Genomic DNA, 21,746 nt, shown 5'->3' with positions numbered 1-21,746 from the left:
AATGGGACCTAATGAAACTTCAAAGCTCTTGCGCAGCAAAGGAAACCATAAACAACAGGAAAAGACAACCCTCAGAATGGAAGAAAATATTTGCAAACGAATCAATGGACAAAGGATTAATCTCCAAAATATATAAACAGCTCATGCAGCTCAATATTAAAGAAACAAACAACCCAATCCAAAAACGTGCAGAAAACCTAAATAGACATTTCTCCAAAGAAGACATACAGATGGCCAAGAAGCACATGAAAAGCTGTTCAACATCACCAATTATTAGAGAAATGCAAATCAAAACTACAATGAGATATCACCTTACACCAGTTAGAATGGACATCATCAGAAAATCTGCAAACAACAAATGCTGGACAGGTTGTGGAGAAAAGGGAACCCTCTTGCACTGTTCGTGGGAATGTAAGTTGATACAGCCACTATGGAGAACAGTATGGAGGTTCCTTAAAAAACTAAAAATAGAATTACCATATGATCCAGCAATCCCACTACTGGGCATATACCCAGAGAAAACCATAATTCAAAAAGACGCATGCACCCCGAAGTTCACTGCTGCACTATTTACAAGAGCCAGTTCATGGAAGCAATCTAAATGTCCATCGACAGACGAATGGAAAAAGAAGTCGTGGTACATATATACAATGGAATATTATTCAGCCATAAAAAGGAAGGAAATTGGGTCATTTGTTGAGACCTGGATGGATCTAGAGACTGTCATACAGAGTGAAGTAAGTCAGAAAGAGAAAAACAAATATCGTATATTACTGCATGTATGTGGAACCTAGAAAAATGGTACAGATGAACTGGTTTGCAGGGCAGAAGTTGAGACACAGATGTAGAGAACAAACGTATGGACACTAAGGGGGGAAAGCCGCGGTGGGGTGGGGATGGTGGTGTGCTGAATTGGGCAATTGGGATTGACATGTATACACTGATGTGTATAAAACTGATGACTAATAAGGACCTGCTGTATAAAAAAATTAAATTAAATTTAAAAAATTTTTTAAAAAGAATTCTTACAATTCAATAATAGAAAAATGCAATTTTTATATGGGCAAAAGATCTGAATGAACATGTCTCCAAAGAAGATATGCACATGGCCATAAGGACATGGAATGATGCTCAGCATCATCAGTCATGAAGGAAATGCATATCAAAACCACAGTGAGATATTACTTAACACCCACTAGGATGGCTATAATCAAAAAGACAGACATTAACAAGTGTTGGCAAGCAAGTGGAGAAATTGAACCCTCCCAAATTGCTGATGGGATTATAAAATAAATATAGCCACTTTGGAAAACAAACTGGGAGTCCCTCAAATGGGTGAACATAGACAATATGACTCAGCAATTCCACTCCTTCATTTCCAAGAGAAATGAAAACATAAGTCCACATAAAAACTTGCACGAAGAAGCCCATAAAGCATTCCCAAAAAGTGGAATCAACTCAAATATCCACTGATTAAAGGATAATTAAACAAAATGTGCTATATTCTTTCAATATTAGTCAGCCATTAAAAGTAATGAAGCAGTGATACATACTACAACATGAATGGATCTTGAAAACAGTAGTGGTAAGTACAAAAAGCCAATCACAAAAGTCCAGACATCAGATGATTCCACTTGCATGAACTGTCCAGAATAGACAAATCCATATAGACAGAAAGTAGAACAGCAGTTGCCTAGGCCTGGGAGTTTGCAGTGAAATGTGCAGTTGACCGCTAAGGAGTGCAGGGTTTCTTCTGGGTGTGATGAAAAGTTCTAAAATTGATTGTGATAATGGTTGCAGAGCTTGGTGAACACACTTAACCATTCACTGCACACTTAAAATGAATGAATCATATGATATGGGGATTATAACTCAATAAAGCTGTTAAAAAAAGATCATACTACAAAGTTTTTGTTTTCTTGTTATTTATAATTTACAATAATTATTGTTACTTATAATTTACAATTTCTTGTTATTATAATTTACATAGGCATTTATGTCGACATCATACATACACATATATTCTTTTATATGTATAAGATATTCCATAAAACATGAAAAAATCATAGAGCCAAATTTATGTAATAACAATTGAGACTTCAAGAAGCTGATTTAAAATGAATGTTGGGGACTTCCCTGGTGGCACAGTGGTTAAGACTGCGAGCTCCCAATGCAGGGGGCCTGGTTCAATCCCTGGCCAGGGAATTAGATCCCACATGCATGATGCAACTAAGAGTTCGCATGCCACAACTAAGGAACCAGCAAGCCGCAACCAAAGAGCCCACGAACCGCAACTAAGGAGACTGACTGCCACAACTAAGGATCCCACATGCTGAAACTAAGAAGCCCACCTGCCACAACTAAGAGCCAGTGCAACCAAATAAACAAATAAAAGAAAATAAAGTAAAATAAAATGAATGTTGCACTAAGAAAAAAAAAGAATACATATTCACTGTATACATGTGCTCTCTCTCACTAAAACATGAGAGTAGAGGATGTGAAAGCTTTGTAAAAATAATTTACCCATAAATACTTTAACTTCCATTTAAAAGCTATGCTTAAGGAAAAAAATGAGTGACTGAATATATTTAAAACACCTTTTCTCTGAAAGTTCCAAAAGCTGTGTAGTTGAACTGCCCCACTTTCAAGATACATATAAGTAAACGGAATGGACACATTACTATCTCAAAGAATTTTAAATAATAAAGTTATAATATGCGTGAAAAAGAGATTAATATCATGAGAATACTTTTTTAAAGGGAACCCTCTTGCACTGTTGGTGGGAATGTAAATGGATACAGCCACTATGGAGAACAGTATAGAGGTTCCTTAAAAAACTGAAAATAGAATTACCATAAGACCCAGCAATCCCACTACTGGGCATATACCCTGAGAAAACCATATTTAAAAGAAGACATGTCCCACAATGTTCAGTGAAGCACAATTTACAATAGTCAGGACATGGAAGCAACCTAAGTGTCCATCGACAGAGGAATGGATAAAGCAGATGTCACACATATATACAATGGAATATTACTCAGCCATAAAAAGAAATGAAATTGAGTTGTTTGTAGTGAGGTGGATGGACCTAGAGTCTGTCATACAGAGTGAAGTAAGTCAGAAAGAGAAAAAAAAATACCGCATGCTAACACATATATATGGAATCTAAAAAAAAAAAAAACTGGTTCTGAAGAACCTAGGGACAGGACAGAAATAAAGATGCAGACATAGAGAATGGAGTTGAGGACACGGGGAGGGTGAAGGGTAAGCTGGGACGGAATGAGAGAATAGCACTGACATATATACACTACCAAACGTAAAATAGATAGCTAGTGGGGAGCAGCTGTATAGCACAGGGAGATCAGCTCAGTGTGCTGTGACCACCTAGAGGGGTGGGATAGGGAGGGTGGGAGGGAGGCATAAGAGGGAGGGGATATGGGGGTATATGTATACATATAGCTGATTCACTTTTCAACACACACACACACACACCCCAGAGTCACATAACCTTGCCTTAATTTCTTCATTATGATTAACATCTGAATTTTTTTAAGGAAATCTTTTTTTTAAATATATTTATTCATTTATTTATTTATTTTTGGCTGCATTGGGTCTTTGTTGCTGCACGTGGGCTTTCTCTAGTTGCCGTGAGCAGGGGCTACTCTTTGTTGCGGTGCGCAGGCTTCTCATTGCGGTGGCTTCTCTTATTGTGCATCACGGGCTCTAGGCGCGCGGGCTCAGTAGTTGTGGCGCACGGGCTTAGTTGCTCTGCGGCATATGGGATCTTCCTGGACCAGGGCTCGAACCCGTGTCCCCTGCATTGGCAGGCACTCTTAACCACTGTGCCACCAGTGAAGTCCCAACAGTATTTCAATTTTTTTTTAATTGTCTGTCTCCCTCTCTAGACTGTAAACTCCAAGAGGGTAGGAAATTTGTCTGTTGAGTTCACTGCAGTGACTCCCTTACTTAGATTAGCATCTGACCTATAGCAGGCAATTAGTGTTTGTGGGAAAAAAAGAAGAAAGGAGGGAGGAGGAAAGCAATGGGAAAAAAGAAAGGAAATCAACCATGTATTCTATCAATAACTAACACAACATTGTAAAGCAATTATACTCCAATAAAGATATTTTTATAAAACTATATATTTAAATATATATATTTAAAGGGTGGATCTGGATACGTTTTTTCTTATTTATTTATTTATTTGTTCATTTATTTATTTATTTATTTATTCATGACTGCACTGGGTCTTTGTTGCTGCGCACGGGCTTTCTCTAGTTGCAGCAAGCGGGGGCTACTCTTCGTTGTGGTGTGCAGGCTTCTTATTGCAGTGTCTTCTCTTTTTGCAGAGCACAGGTTACAGGCACGCGGGTTTGGTAGTTGTGGCACATGGGCTCAGTAGCTGTGGCTTGCGGGCTCTAGAGCGCAGGCTCAGTAGTTGTGGCACACGGGCTTAGTCGCTCTGCAGCATGTGGCATCTTCCCACACCAGGGCTTGAACCTGTGTCACCTGGCAGGCAGATTCTTAACCACTGTGCCACCAGGGAAGTCCCAAGAATACTTTTTTATGTTGGAGACAAACGATAAGCTCAATGCCAACAGAGTACAATTATTCTAGAAAGCTTCAAATCTAAAATGGTTATTAAGGAAAAATTATAAAGAAAAAAATAATATGAGCAATGAAACTTTCCAAAGAAAACTGTGTATTTTGTGTGAATCATTCAAATATCACAAATATCCTTTCAAAACACTCTCTTTAGGCTCCCCTGGTGGCACAGTGGTTGAGAGTCCACCTGCCGATGCAGCGGACGCGCGTTCGTGCCCCGGTCCGAGAAGATTCCACATGCCGTGGAGCGGCTGGGCCCGAGAGCCATGGCCGCTGAGCCTGCGCGTCCGGAGCCTGTGCTCCGCAACGGGAGAGGCCACAACAGTGAGAGACCCGCGTACTGAAAAAAAAAAAAAAAAAATCTCTTCTTTCTGCAAGTATTGCCTGGCTACATAGAGGCCACAAGCAAATAGGATATTATGAGAAAAAAAGTAAAAAATGAATAAAAGGTAACCTCAGAAGAATAGGCTGAAATATCTTCAAAAAATGTATGCTTGTAACAGGCACACCAGTGTAATAATGAGGTAAAAAAGCTTCCGTAAATAACACATATACATTATATAATGTAATCCTATAATATTTTGAAACATTACAGATATTACTACCATACCTAACTGTCTTATTTATAAACTGATTAACAGATTACAAGAATGCTGAGATTGATATTATATGGAAACACACAAGTTAGAAAAACTTGACTAGAAAGTTTCCAAGAGTAACTCTCAGGTGCAAAAGAAACAGGAATCAGGAACTGTAAGGCTAAAGAAAGATTTTCAGAAAGAAAAAACTGAAAGTGTTACACATAAATTTCTTTTTTTTTTTAACATCTTTATTGGAGTATAATTGCTTTACAATGGTGTGTTAGTTTCTGCTGTATAACAAAGTGAATCAGCTATATGTATACATATATCTCCTCCCTCTTGCGTCTCCCTCCCACCCTCCCTATCCCACCCCTCTAGGTGGTCACAAAGCACCCAGCTGATCTCCCTGTGCTATGCGGCTGCTTCCCACTAGCTATCTATTTTACATTTGGTAGTGTATATATGTCCATGCCACTCTCTCACTTCGTCCCAGCTTACCCTTCCCCCTCCCCATGTCCTCAAGTCCATAAATTTCTATTTGAGAATGCAAAGATAAAATTCATAAGACAAAATGCTTATGTTGAAAAGAATTGGGTTCTTATTCCAGTGAGGCCCCAAGGGGTGAGTGGACAGCTTTCTTAACTTCTAGGAGCCTCTATTTCTTCACCTCTAAAACAGTCAGGGAAAAGTAACATGCACAATTGCTGTAAAGATTAAGTTAGGCTGTGCAAAGTAGTTTCTACCTAACACAGAACCGGTCAGGAGTGTTTACAGGGCCATACTTTCAGGAAGCAAAAGAAAGAAAAAAGAACTTCAAGTGATTTCCTCGTTAAGATTTACTTACTGCAGCACTCTTTCCTGGGAAGTTGAAAAAGGCATCCGGACCATACTTCTGTGGCATGTGCTTTAATACAGACAGCAACTTTCCAGCATGTGGAGGCTATGAAAATAACCAACAATTCATTAACCACATTATTCACCATAAAACAAAAATACCTACTTTTAGTACAGACATACTTTAATATACCCCCAAATAACTAAATAATTCTGTAGGCTAAAAAGCATATAAAATAACCAAAGGAAGGTTATTTTCAACTACCTTAAAAAAATAAACAATGCACTCTATGCCATTTTTTTTATGAGGTGTTGGATAAATATGAGCCAACAGCATTTGACACATAACTCTTCTCCACACTACAGCAAAAACAACCTTTTAAAATTACAAACTACATCAACCCACTACCCTTCTCTTTTTAAAGCACTTTTTAATTTCACCAAAACATAATTCTTACCAAGTCCCACTGTTAAAGGCACTTTAAAAACAATAAAATATTTTAGCCTCATAATCACAATAGGGGTTATTATCACTCCATTTTACAAAGGAGGAATCTGAGGCAGAGGAACATGTCCAAGGTCATACAGGTAGTAAGTGACAAGGATAGGATAAGAATTCAGTCTGACTCCAGAGTCCATGCTTTTAATTACTACACTTTCACTGTTACACTATTCTATCTCTCATATAGCTTCCCACTGTCTTTAAAATAAAGACCAAAATCCCTAACATGGCCCACAAGATAGTTTGCGTATCTCCTTAACCTCTTCTGCCTCTCTCTGCACTCTATCTACAATGCCTTTTCTGTCTTCTTCCCATAATAGGGCCTGAGCACAAGCTATTCCTTCTGCTTAAAATGTTCTCACTAGGCCTATTCCCCCTCTCCACCCTCCTCCACCTTAACTAAATAAATCTTACCCATCCATTCAAGTTCATCTTAATGATCACTTCTCAGGGCAGTCTTCACTGACCTCTGAGAATGGATCAAATCTCCCTATCACATTTCATTCTACAATATATCTCTACTATACAGCATGTATAAAAGTTGTAACATTACATTTATTTGATTAATGCCTCTTTGACCCGCAAGTCTCCTCTAATACATTAAACAACCAACAGCTAAAACGAAAAGGTACATTTACATTTAGGAAGAGCAAAGGACAATCAGATATACCAGATCATTTCAATCAGTTTACAAAGTGTAGTACATTCCTCTTAAAAGTTAAAAGTTCAGAACAGTGTCAAACTACAAGTGAAATGACTGGCTTGCCTTCATCTTATCATTAATAACTATCTAAAAGAGTTTGGCAATCTTTTACCTAAATGTTAAGTGGAAAGCTTCATTCGTAAGTGATCAAGAAATTTTCAATTAACCACACCGTTCAATTATAAAAGTGTAATAACAAGTTATTACAATCACAATGATTTTTTTAAATAAATTCTAAAATGAAATCACCAAAAATAATATGCAGTCAAAAATAAAAATATAACTTTGTAGCATTTCTAGAGAAATCAATCCTCAAAATTTCCTTTTCTATAAACCAATCAAAAAGCATACATTAAGATAAGCACTTAATCCACAGATACTGCTAGGGGACTGTATACTAAGAAAGCCTTTCAGAAAATAATTCCAGAGTCTTTAAAAATGTTCACCCATTGATACACTATTTCCACATATGTGCTAAAGTAATAATCAAAAAAGCAGACACAGATTTAGATACAGGGATTTTTCACTGCACTGATATGATAGCAAAAGCTGCATAAGCTCTGAGCAAGGCCCTGCTCTTGTTTTATTAATAGTTCATTATTTTTTCCCTCCCATAAGCAGCTACATTAACATGCTTAATCTTTTTATATGTGTTCCTTTAAAAATGTGTTTCTGTGTGCCTATACTTAAAATTTAAATGATGTTGGGTTAGATATATCATTCTATTTCTTACTTTCTTCCTGCTTTTTGGTATCTATTCTTATTACTCTGTTCATTGATTCTAACTGCTATATAATAATCTATTCTATGCATCCAATACATTTTACCTATCTATTCTCCTAACAATAAACACATGCTGACAATTCACTGCCATCAAAAAATAATGCTTCAGGGCTTCCCTGGTGGCACAGTGGTTGAGAGACTGCCTGCCGATGCAGGGGACGCGGGTTCGTGTCCCGGTCCGGGAAGATCCCACATGCCGCGGAGCGGCTGGGCCCGTGAGCCATGGCCGCTGAGCCTGCACGTCCGGAGCCTGTGCTCCGCAACGGGAGAGGCCACAACAGTGAGAGGCCCGCGTACCACAAAAAAAAAAAAAAAAAAAAAAATGCTTCAGTGAACATCCTCATACATATTTCCCTACAGAACTATGTGAGAATTTCTTGGAACATGCACTCAGGAGCAAACTACTAATTCATTGGATATGGGTATAATTTAAGTGACTAACTAGTACTAGATTACTCTTGAGGTTGGCTCCATTGGTGTTCATTCCAACCAGTAGCACACAGTTTTAAAATAACTCCATCCCTCCAATTATACTTGTTATTATCCAACTCTATAATTCTTGATACTAATGATGTAAGGTGACATATCAATACTGTTTTCATTTGAACGTCTCTAATTATTAGTGATTTAGTGTTTATTTGATTGTGGGATTTCTCTCTCTGTAAATAGATGTCTGTTCATATCCTTTCCTATTTTCTTATAGTTTTCTATATTCACCAATATGACAAAAAATGTTTTAATTACATATTCAGAATACATAAATTATTTGAATATAAATCAAAACCAAAATCAAACCAGTATACTTCTTCTGGACATGACACAGTAACAGGACCTATACTTTCTAACTCACCATAATCAACTTGAAAACTGGACAAAATGTATGAAACTAAAACTGTTTTCAGACTAGCTCAAGACTGTGATCCTTGAGAAAGGGAAACAAAATGAGTCATGAGATTACCCAGACTTTCTACCTGCAGTCAATTTCCTTATCACGTATCATTGCACAGGGAGAAGGTAACCAAACAGAATTTGAAATTCTCATTGAGTTGATGAGGCAGAAATTAGAGGATGGGTAGTCTGAGGTGGACAGAACCTTCAGGGCAGAGTACTACAGAGGAAGGACCTATGCAGAGAAGAAACTCCAGAAATCTGCACTGACCCTTTGGTATAATTCCAAACTGTTCATTTCTACCTTAAAACTCAACAAAGTGGGGTGGCCACGATTTTGACAGCCATCGGTCAAAGAATTCCCAGAGCAAATATAGAGCCAGGAATTGCTGAGACCCTACTAGGCACTATGGAGAGACCACAGTCTTTCTTGCCTCATGTCTGAGACGTAGGGTCATTCACAGAGACCCTAGAAAAGTCAGGCCAGAATAAGGCTGCCCTAATAATAATAAGCCCTAGAGTAACAGCCTAGATTGGCTGACCAAAAAAACTTTTAAACTAGCCTGAAAGAATAAAGTTAATCTACAAGTAACTTAAAAGCAGTCTAACAACCTTAAAAGAACTATGACAGAATCCAGCACTCAACAGGGAATAACTCACTATGACTAACATCACTATGTCTAAAATCACTGGTATAAAACAGGAAAATATGACCTACAAGTAAAAGCAGAATGAGTGAGCAAAAAACTGATCTAGAAAATGACAGAGATGACAGAATTAGTGGACTAGAATATTAAAGCAACTATTAATATGCTATCTATTCTCAATGATTTAAAGGAAAACAAGAATGAGGGAACAAATGTAAGATATTAAAAAGAACCAAACAGAATTGACAGAGATTAAAAGTATCTGAAATCTGAAAATTTTAACGGCTGTTAACACATTACAGAAGAAAAGATCAACTGCCTTAAAAATATAGCAATAAAAGCAATCTAAAATGAAGCACAGGGACTTCCCTGGTGGCACAGTGGTTAAGAATCCACCTGCCAATTCAGGGGACATGGGTTCGAGCCCTGGTCCAGGAAGATCCCACATGCTATGGAGCAACCAAGCCCATGAGCCACAACTACTGAAGCCCACGTGCCTAGAGCCTGTGCTCCACAAGAGAAGCCACTGCAATGAGAAGCCTGTGCACCGCAACAAAGAGTAGCTCCCCAGGACCTCCCTGGTGGCGCAGTGGTTGAGAGTCCGCCTGCCAATGCAGGGGACACGGGTTCATGCCCTGGTCTGGGAAGATCCCACATGCCGCGGAGTGGCTGGGCCCGTGAGCCATGGCTGCTGAGCCTGCACGTCCGGAGCCTGTGCTCCGCAACGGGAGAGGCCACAACAGTGAGAGGCCTGCGTACCGCAAAAAAAAAAAAAAAAAAAGAGTAGCTCCCACTCACCACAACTAGAGAAAGCCCAGGCACAGCAACTAAGACCCAACACAGCCAATAAACAAATAAATAAATGAATTTATTTAAAAATAAATAAAATAAAATGACGCACAAAGAGAAAAGACTAAATAAAATGTGAACAGATCTCAGTGACCTAAGGGGTACTACCAAGATGATTAAAAACATGTAACTGGAGTCCCAGAAGACAGGGAGAGGGACAAGAAAATGATATTTGAAGAAAAAATGATCAAAATGTTCCCGAATTTGATGAAAAGTATAAGCCCACAGATGCAAGAACCCCTAATAAGGATAAATACAAGGTAAACCACACCAAGAAACATAATAAAATCACTGCAAATCAGTGATAAAAATCTTAAAAGCAGGCAGAGAACTAGAGTTCAATACAAAGAAACTAAAGAATCCAATCATTTTAATACAATAAATTAGAGTGTATAACTGCAGAGCACAAATTTAGATATACTTAAACAGAGGCAGATTAAGGATCAGCTGGCTGAGTAGTTGCTGCAGGCAATGATTTCTAAAGAGCTCTAAACCAAGCCAAGAAATGCGACAAAAATGGAGAAAATATTTACTAGTATTCCTCTAAGGCATAAGTAACTAAAGAGTAGGAAGAAACAGTTTGATAAGGCACCTGGAGTTCAAAATCAGTTGACCGCTACCACCCATCACAAAAGACCATGAAATTGCATCTAAAGAGGGTGGATCCAATTAACCTCAGCGCTTTTGTTCACCGAGTGGGTTATTCAAGTTGAAACTACTCAGACTGATAGAAAGAGAAGCTAGATGCTGCTACCCAGGATTTTTATTTCTCTGACCTTACCTTTTTCCTCTAATTAATGTTGAATTTTTATGTTGAATTTTAAAATGTTGAAATTTTAAAAAAATTAAAATTATTTAAAACATTTGAGGAAGGACCAAATTACCAACCTGCCTGGAACACCCAGTTCTCACCTGTGTCAGGTGATGGCAAAAGTAGCTGTAGAGAGCTAAATGCTATTCTAACTGATCTCTCCCCCTCAATTTGACATTTACCCCCTGTGCAACAATATCAATTGCTTAAAAGCTACTAATATGTTTGGGGAGGGGAACAGTTTCAAATATCAAAGAGTATTTAAGCTTACCCATTGTCCTTTATCTCCTTGAAGTTTACTGAAGAACAGCTTTAGTTCTCGAACTGTCAAATTGTAGCTAGCCAGCACTCCCAACATGTCAACTAAAAGATCTGGAAACAAAGAAAGCAAAAAATAAAATAATTAAGCTACTTATATTTCTTGCAAGATTAAAATATATGGTGCTTACTTAACAGTTTGGACACTAAAGTTCCAGGTACATGTTAGATGCTCAATATTTATTTAATAAATATTATTAAATAAGAAAAATAGAGTACTTAAGAATCAAACTTCATTTCTTCACAACCATTGTATTATAGAAAGTCATACCTGCTATCATATTGTCAACTTTTTCAATTTTCCCAAGCACTTTCTCAACAAGGCCTACTTCAGTGCAGATCTGAAGATTTCGTATGCTTTTCTTCAGAATGGCTGTAAACATGCTCCAGACTTCTGCTTGGCAAGTAACATCACATTTCTCTAATAGGTCCACCATGCAGATGATACTCTCACCTTCTTGAATAATGAAATTCATTTCTAAATCAAATTGTCCTCCTACCAACTTCCAGGGGCAGGGGGAAGGAGGGAAAGAAAAAAAAACATTAAAAGCATTAGTACTTCTTCAATATAACTAGAGTACACTCCTAAGCTTTAGATTCACAGTAACTATCCATATACATTCTTCCCTTCCCTGGTAGTCTAGTGGTTAGGATTCAGCGCTCCCATACACATTCTTCTCTACCCCCTACAACAATAAAAAGATCTTTAATACACATACACACACACACACACAAATACACACAGCTCTAAAAAAATAAAGCTTCTAAAGAAATCTTCAAGTTAAGATAGCACAAAGTCAAGCGAGACTTAGAATATAAAAATGGAAGTATTTTCAACAAATGGAGGACGTTTAGGTAAATCACTACAACTGCCTGCCCTGATACTAATAAAGATCTAACTTAGCTCTATAATTGTTTCTAATTCAACGTTTCATTTATGAATTAGGTAATCTGTGAGCTACTCACAGCAACCTAAATGTCCTTTGCTACTTATACATGTATGAGCTCACAGCAAAAATGAAAAGCTGAAAAAGGTTTAGAGTGGACACAAAACATGTAATTTTTACTGGTCAAATTCTTCGTTTATTACACCTATCCACTTTGATCCCCCCTGTCAATAATCAGGATAACTCAAACATAACTTAAACTTAGTCACACACTCAAAGTTAGTAATCAAGAAAATTTATTTCATTGATATTGCTATCAGAAAATCCACCCAGAGAAAGCTGTACTGACCTATTCCTACCTTGCCATCTCACCAATAGCATCCTCACAGAGGGAAAGTTTTTTAATTTGAACAAACCCCAATTGTTTAAAGGAATTAAAATACTTTTAGAATTACCTTTGCAGGCCTATCTTTTTTAACTAGATGTTTTTAAAGATCTGTAAGAACAGTTACATACATGATTCACCTACACTCCTGTCCTTCTAAATACACCTTCATTTTTCATTATGCTTTCCTAAACCTAAAAGGTAGGCAAGAATTAGGAGAAAGTGAATTGTACAAAACAAAATCCAACAGCTCATAAAAGAATAGGGACTACCCTGGTGACGCAGCAGTTAGGACTCCGTGCTCCCAATGCAGGGGACCCAGGTTCAATCCCTGGTCAGGGAACTAGATCCCACATGCATGCTGCAACTAAGAGTTCACATGCCACAACTAAGGAGGCCGCCTGCCACAACTAAGGAGCCCATGAGCCGCAACTAAGGAGCCCATGAGCCACAACTAAGACCAGGCACGACCAAATAAATTTAAAAAAAAAAAATAATAATAGACATGACCAAGTAGAGTTTACTTCAGAAAAGCAAAGATGGTACAGAACTAGGAAATCAATTAAAACTCCTTGCAGCCAGGGACTGATATGCGTCCCAGGTTCTGTCAAAGATACACACTGGCACGAGAAAGAAAAAATGGAAAAATGAAAAACAGGAGGCAGTATCTGCATGCAGGGAGATAAGAATTCCTAGCAAGCACAGTCATAAAGGCTTTTGGGTTTTCTAGGAAAGCTCTGGCAGAGATTTTAGTGTACAATTCTTTGCATAATCAGTAACATGCAGCATAAGGAGATGACAGATGGGTTTCTGCTAAAAGAGTCCCTTGGTGTGATTGGGCCAATTCTCCTAGCTACATGGTCCTGGCTATGAAGTATACGTGCTTGGTTCCCTAAGTGCTCCCCAAAATTCTGTAAGCTACATAAGAAGTCTAATAGAGATTTTTTTTTGATTTTGTGATTACTTGTGACTGTTTTTTGCTTGTTTTCTCTTTAACTTTTTATTCTGAAATAATTCAGACATTCAAAAACTGCAAAATAGTATACAGTTCCTGTATACCCTTTAACCAGCTTCCCCTAATGTGAATATATTACATCATCATAATACAGTCATTAAAACCAGGTACAATACTACAGATCTTACTCAAATATTGACACTTGTCACACTAATGTTCTTTTTCTGATCCAGGATCAGCATCCCCTTAGTCTTCTCCAAACTGAGACAGTGGCACAGGCATTCTTTGACTTTCATGAATTTGGCACTTTTGAAGTGTATTTGCCAGTTATTTTATAGACTGTCTTCCAATCTGAACATTTCTTCATGTTTAAATTCAGGCTATGCATTTTTGGTAAAAACACCCCAGAAGTGATGTGTGTCCTTCTCGGTGTATCATTTCGGAAGGTACCTGAAGTCAGTATGTCTCGCTATTGGTGAAGTTAGCTTTGATCACCTGCTTAAGAGGTGTCTGTCAAATTTTTTCCATTTTAAAGTTACTATCTTTCATTTTTAAATTATTAAGCATTCTTGTGAAGAATACTTTGAGACTATACAAATATCTTGTTTCTCATCATACTTTTTAGCATCCATTGATGGATCTTACCTGCAACTGTAAATACTGTGGCATAGCTAAATGGTGGTTTTATATTTCTACCAAACTTTCTTCATTTATTAATGTTAAAAGACTTCCTTTAATAATAAAATACACCCAAAAAGCCAGCATTATGTCCATATAGGAAAATTGGAATGATTCTCATGAAAGTCAGAAATAAGACTAGGATGCACTATCATTACTATCATTTGATATTATTCTGGAGATACAGAAATCACATTTGGTCAAAAGGCAGCAACATGTATAAATATCAGAACAGAGGATTTAAATTCCAATTATTTTCAGATGATATAATATATATCTGGAAAACTGAAAAACTACTATAAATGACAAAATTATTTGGTAATGAAACTACTGATTACAGTTAACAATATGAATCAAGCTCAAAAGCATTATGCTAAATAGAAGCAAGCACAAATGACTACCTTAACAACTAGAAATTTATTCCACAGATATATTTAGGTAATGATGTTACATACAAGAACTTCATTTTAGCATTTTAATAGAAAATAGAAGACACAATACCTCCCCAAAAAAACACATTATAAAGTAAAGTTGTGTTTAACCATATAATGGAATATGATGCAGCCACTGAAAATAATGAGGGAGCTCCGTTTGACAGAAAAAGATCTCTAAAATACGTTGTTTAGTTGAGAAAACTGAAGTGGAAAAAAGCATGATAGTGGGCTACAATTTAAGTGTAAAACATATACATACTGACATATGCCTAAGAACAATACACAAGAAACTAAATAGTGATTGCCTCTAAAGAGGTAACTGAGCATCTGGGGAACGAGGGCCAGGGGAGAGTTTGTAGTATACATACACTTTTGGACATCCTCCACACAGATCTGAATAGGTCAAAAACCTAGTTGCAGGACTTCCCTGGTGGCGCAGTGGTTAAGAATCCGCCTGCCAATGCAGGGAACATGGGTTCAAGCCTTGGTCCAGGAAGATCCCACATACCGTGGAGCAACTAAGCCCATGCACCACAACTACTGAGCCTGCACTCTAGAGCCCGTGTGCCGCAACTACTGAGCCCATGTGCTGCAGCTACTGAAGCCCGCGCACCTACAGCCTGTGCCCCGCAACAAGAGAAGCCACCTCATTGAGAAGCCCGCGCGCCGCAACAAAGAGTAGCCCCCGCTCACCACAACTAGAGAAAGCCGGTGCACAGCAACCAAGACCCAATGCAGCCATAAATAAATAAATTAAATAAGTAAATAAATTTATTATTTAAAAAAAACCTTGTTGCAACTAACTTAAGTTACCTTACCTTCCCCTTAATATTACTTACATCAATCTTTCATTTTGATCTGTGTTTATTACCATCAGTAACCACCCTTCCAAGAAGCTATAGAATTAATTTTTGAAAGTAATTTCCAAAAAACCTCCAAATATTTCACCAGATTTTAAATTGAGTTTATACTGTGAGAGCAATAGCCAGACAGGTGTTTCAAATATTTCTCCACTGCTTTAAATATTATGAAGTGTGCCTTTCAAGGAGAAAATTGAGGACAGAAATTGGTACATACAAATATGTGGCATATTTGATATACTATATATATGCATATCTATTATACCTAAAAAGCATGCACAGGGTCTACAGTATGTCACATTAACCCTTTCTAATAGTTATTTGAAACTGATCAACCTTCAAAACACAAATTTGTTTCCAATGACAGGGATCAAAATCCAAGTCTAGGCACTGGCTAGTTATTATGTGAGCTGTAGTAATGGCTGTGCACTACAAAATGTAATCTTCCCAAATGTCACAGTAAGTTATGAATATCTGAGCAGCCTAATGCACTTTACTAGCCATGAAATGTGAAAATGTAATCTCATTACCTTTTTTATGGTTGTATTTTTTTGAATAATGTAGCCTGGAAAGTGATGTATAGTCTTTTTCTGCATTTTAGCATGATTTGGTCTCCTTTGCTATACAGAACGTTTTTCAAAACTCCCCATTTCAACATATTTTAGTCTTGGTCTGAACCTCATAAACAATTTATATAGCCACCTTCAGGGTGGCATAACATGCTTTCTACAGGTTATAGTTTAATGTACAAGATTATAGAAATTTTAATGTGTATTATTCAAAGAATCTAAATAAACCTTCACAAGTTTTGTATTAGGAGTTTTCTTCACAACGGTTACATTAATAAAAGGTTTTAAGCTGAAATTAGTCATTAAACCTAAGTCACTTGTATTTTCAAAAAAACAAGAAACAAATATAGACCAAAAATAATTATTTTCTCTTCAAAAGATTTATAAAACTGGAAAGACTATCATACATAGAAAATTCTAATACTTCAAAGTAAAGCTATGTTTTCCCTGGAAACTTGCTAAATTTTTCCTCAAAGATGGAGTACAGTATACAGAAACTGGACAGAGGACAATTGCAGCTTATGCCCCTAACTAGATATTTCCTATATTTTGTCTAAGCCATCCAATTTTTGGTACTGTGCTATAGCAGCCCTAGCAAACTGATACACCTCTGTATTCCCTAGGGTTCATTTTTGATGTTGCCTACTAAATATCCCAGTAAGGGTTCATATAACTCTTTAAAAAGCCAGACCATGACCTAGAAACTCTGTTCAGCTTACCTCCTCCCAGCACCTTCATTTAATAGAGACAGCACTTCACTTTCCTTTCAGAAATAGTTCTGTAATTTGTTCTCAGTTTTTCAAAAATAAAAAATATATTGTTGAGGGACTTCCCTGGCAGTCCAGTGGTTATGACTCTGCACTTCCACTGCAGGGGCACAGGTTCGATCCCTGGTTGAGCAACTGACATCCCATGTGCCACATGGTGCAGCCAAAAATAATAATAATAATAATCTGAGAACTAAAAGAGCTAAGCAAAGTCCCAGAAGGCAAGAGAGAGAGAGGCAATATGAAAGAGAGGTTGAGAGACATAGAGGATAATACGAGAAGGACAAACATCTGTTTATAGAAAGGTCCAAAAGTAAAGGAAGGAAAGATGGTATATTCATCTATAATAACTGAGCCCTTTCTAGTAGTCATCAATACTGTGAATCCTCAGAATTTGAACACAAAAAGCCCCAATTCCTACACAAGATTTTCAGACTTATTTTGGTAATGTCAGGTCTACTTTCAGATCAGAAACTTCCTGGATAGTAATATTTCTCTCTGCTGGAATTTTAATTTATGTAAGTAAAGACAGCAAGGTGTTTCTCTCACTGCTATAGATATAAGTAGAAATAATTATGAACTAGATGCAATACATGTAAGAAAAGGCAATAAGTTCATTATGCATTACAGTAATTATGACCCTTAGTAAAATGACATATCCCATTCAAGAATTTCACACAAATATAACAGTCTAAAATATATCCTAATTTTTAGGTACTGGCAATTAAATCTGCTATTTTAGGATCCAATATGAATTATAAAATACTTTCAACAGTAAGGCTTGGATTAAACAAATTTTCTTTTTAGCACTTCACTCTGATTCTCCCTTGTCCCTTCTAAAACTATGATTTTAAAAAACTATATCCAGGTCCTAGGAATTACAGAATATTTAGTCTAATACAAGAAATTTCTCATTTCAGAAAATTAGGTTAAATTTGCTATTCTCTACGATTGGCTTCTCACTTTCCTGTATCGTTTGAAGAACCACATTTTCTTAAGATCTGTCTCTTCTGAGGACCATTCTGACCTTTCCAGCTTACAATAACCTGGATAACCCATATTATATTACCAATATTCAAATGTTTCTGACTATAACAATTTCATATGATTTAACCTAATATTTCAATCTTATCATACATTATTTTTTCATATCACAAATTTTAATCACCTTTTTAAAGATTTTTTTGATGTGGACCATTTTTAAAGTCTTTACTGAATTTGTTACAATGTTGCTTGTTTTTTATGTTTTAGGTTTTTGGCCACAAGGCATGTGGGATCTTAGCTCCCGGACCAGGAATCGAACCTGCACCCCTGCACTGGAAGGTGAAGTCTTAACCACTGGACCACCAGGGAAGTCCCCCACTTCTTCTTCAATTATTTCCCATAAATCTTTTCCACTCAAAGAGCATAAATGATGATCCCAGAAAATAGGAACCATTTCAAAATATACTTTTTATCCTTTTTAATCTTAGCACTATGTTTGACATGTAATAGATCCTTAGTATATATACCATTAGGTTTAAATATTATTCATTATTTTCATAACTTAAAAATTAAAGAAACAAATTTGAGTTCTTACTACATCCCAGTGCAATAAGCAAGAAACCTGAAGTCCTACTTCTAGTAACTTAATCTCTCTCCAAAAGATAAAGTAGGCACTAAAGTTTCAACAATAAAATAATGAAGTATTGGGCTTCCCTGGTGACGCAGTGGTTGGGAGTCCACCTGCCGATGCAGGGGACATGGGTTCGTGCCCCGGTCTGGGAAGATCCCACATGCCGCGGAGCGGCTGGGCCCGTGAGCCATGGCCGCTGAGCCTGCGCGTCTGGAGCCTGTGCTCCGCAACAGGACAGGCCCACGTACCGCAAAAAAAAAAAAATTAAAAAAAAAAAATAATAATAATGAAGTATTAAGATCCCTGAAAAAGCTCAACCCATTTCATGAAAGCATTTGTCCACATAAAGATCTGTACATGAATGTTTATAGCAGTTTTATTCATAATCACCAAAAACTGGAAACAATTCAGATGTCCATCAACTAGTAAATGGATAAACACATTGTGGTACAACCATACAATACAATACTAATCAGCAATAATAAGGAACAAATTAGCCATACCATTAACAATATGAATCAATCTCAAAAACATAATACTAAGTCAAAGAAGCTAGACATAAAAGCTACATATTGGGCTTCCCTGGTGGCGCAGTGGTTGAGAGTCCGCCTGCCGATGCAGGGGACGCGGGTTCGTGCCCCGGTCTGGGAAGATCCCACATGCCGCGGAGCGGCTGGGTCCGTGCGCCATGGCCGCTGAGCGTGCGCATCCGGAGCCTGTGCTCCGCAACGGGAGAAGCCACAGCAGTGAGAAGCCCGCGTAACGCAAAAAAAACAAACAAACAAACAAAACAAACAAACAAAAAGCTACATATTGTATGATTCCATTTATATGATGCTCTGGAAAAGAAAAAAGTATAGGGAAGGAAGTTAGATCAGTGGTTGCCAGGAGCTGAGGAAGGAGGGACAGAATTAACGACAGAAAAGCATGAAGGGACTTTTCTGGGATGATAACATTTTCAGTATCTTGATTACGGTACTGGATACCCAAGCAAATCCATGTGTCAAACTTCATAAAACCGTACATCTAAAAAGAGTGAATTTTACTGTATGTCTTAGTAAACTATGGTGTAAAATAAATCTAAAAACACAAGCTCAAGTCATTTACATCAAAGGTAAGAGAAAAGTAAAATCCACTGACTAGAGGCAACAATGTTGAATTCAGATGGAGAAGACATGGAATACAAGGAAATTAGAAGAGGTGAACAGAAATTTTTAATCCTTAGCATTCTGTAATGTTTACTACAATCACAAATACCCCAGGAAAAGTAAAAAGAATAGAATTATACCATAATCTCACAGTGAGACTGGTCTGGGCTTGGAGGTCTTACACTAATATATTAACAAAGATTATCAAGATTTTCTACAATCATAAAATTCCAAATATGCAAATTAAGAGAATTAAAGTAAACTCCGTAAGGAACAATTATAACTTCCTGTCAGCCATTTAAAATTACTCCCTTTGAGTTTTTTGTCCTCCTTCTTCCACTTACTGTCTTTCAGGTCTTTCACTAATTTGTTAGAATGCCCAAAAGCATCAGTAGTTTCAGTAATATTACCAACACACTTATACTGATATAAAATTTCCATTTCTACTATTGTAGCTAATCCTTACAAGAACGAGGTAAGTCATATATATCAATTATTTCACATCTATTTATACAGGAACAAAAAGACTGTGCATTAATTCACAGCCAAAACTTCTAATCAGACTATTTGACTCCTAGCCTTATGCTTTCCTTACATCTTCATTAATAATCTAACATTTAAGTTGGGTTTTCTAAAGTTTCTTTATATAGTGAGCTACAGTAAGTATTTGAAAAATTTGTGAACTTCACTATCTATAGGAAATTAGTCAAAATGCATGTCTGATAATAAATTATCATCTTTATACTTTTTTAAATCCCCAAATGTACCAAAAAGTAGCAAATAACCTCTCCTCCTCTCATTGTTCATTGTACCTTTCATAAGAATTAGAAATTTTCACTGCACTATGGCATGTATACAAAACCAGTATTAAGCAAAAAGTTTCTATGATTAAATAAGCCTGAGAAACACTGGATTAAACAAGGCGAGACATGTTTACACGATGAAATTCTCAGAGCTTTAATATTCACTGTGCATTATAAATGTCAAAAGATGTATAACCAATGTATGGACTTCCCAAAACTTATCTGACAATGAAACAAATCTCTTTTTTCTTTTAACTTTTTTTTTTTGACAAGAGCTTTTCACAGTAATAGCATTCTTCAAAAGCTTTTCTGAGAAACACAGGATAATGTATTGTGTTCTTGAAGCTTATTGCTATGAATAATATGACAGAATTAACTATGTTTACACAAACATTTAGAAGGCCTTTCACATTTTTAGGTAAATGTTTTAAACAACCTACTTATTTTTCATAGGTTTCTTTTTACGATTTATAGAATTTAATAATTAGGCAAAGAAAGAGACATCTTAAATTAAGATTACTTCAAGGGAAAAGAAAATATGAGCAAACAAAATCCATCAAAATGAATCCCTATCGAGACTTCCCTGGTGGTCCGGTGGTTAGGAATCCACCTTCCAATGCTGGGGACATGGGTTTGATCCCTTGTTGGGCAACTAAGATCCCATATGCCATGGGGCAACTAAACCTGTGCGCCGCAACTACTGACCCCACGCACCACAACTACAGAGCCCGCACGCCACAACTAGAGAGGCTGTGCACTCTGGATCCCGCACACCACAACTAGAGAGCCCGTGTGCCACAACTACTGACCCCACATGTTCTGGAGCCTGTGCACCACAACTAGAGGGAAGCCCGTGTGCCACAACTAGAGAAGACTGTGCACCACAACAAAGCACCCACGTGCCACAACAAAAGATCCCACATGCTGCAACGAAGACCCAATGCAGCCAAATAAATAAATATATATATATATATATATTTTTTTTTAATGAACCCCTATCCCTTCATGAACAATTCAGTCTAAAAGCCAAGCAAGACAGACATCTCCCACATTAAATTAGAGCTGCTCAGTGTGCCAACAGAGTTCAGCAGATGTAACGTGTGATTTCCAAGGCTAGGTCATTA

The 21,746-nt window shown here is 37.2% G+C and overlaps 1 protein-coding gene across 4 annotated transcripts in view; it reads right to left on the bottom strand.

The window, feature by feature from the left end:
• LRBA (LPS responsive beige-like anchor protein) overlaps positions 1-21,746 on the bottom strand; it is a gene marked incomplete at both ends in the record, with an annotated part of 768,451 nt that overhangs the window by 675,412 nt on the left and 71,293 nt on the right. For all 4 annotated transcript variants that reach the window (XM_079699415.1, XM_079699414.1, XM_079699417.1 and 1 more), the window contains 3 exons: positions 6,031-6,126; positions 11,475-11,575; positions 11,793-12,024. In XM_079699415.1, the coding sequence (XP_079555541.1) occupies positions 6,031-6,126; positions 11,475-11,575; positions 11,793-12,024 (429 nt within the window). The remainder of the gene's footprint in view (positions 1-6,030; positions 6,127-11,474; positions 11,576-11,792; positions 12,025-21,746) is intronic.

This window comes from Hyperoodon ampullatus, assembly GCF_949752795.1.
Source record: "Hyperoodon ampullatus genome assembly, chromosome: 1".
Classification (NCBI taxonomy): Eukaryota; Metazoa; Chordata; class Mammalia; order Artiodactyla; family Ziphiidae; genus Hyperoodon; species Hyperoodon ampullatus.
The sequence above is the reverse complement of the archived record's forward strand: the minus strand, read 5'-3'. Positions and strand labels throughout refer to the sequence as shown.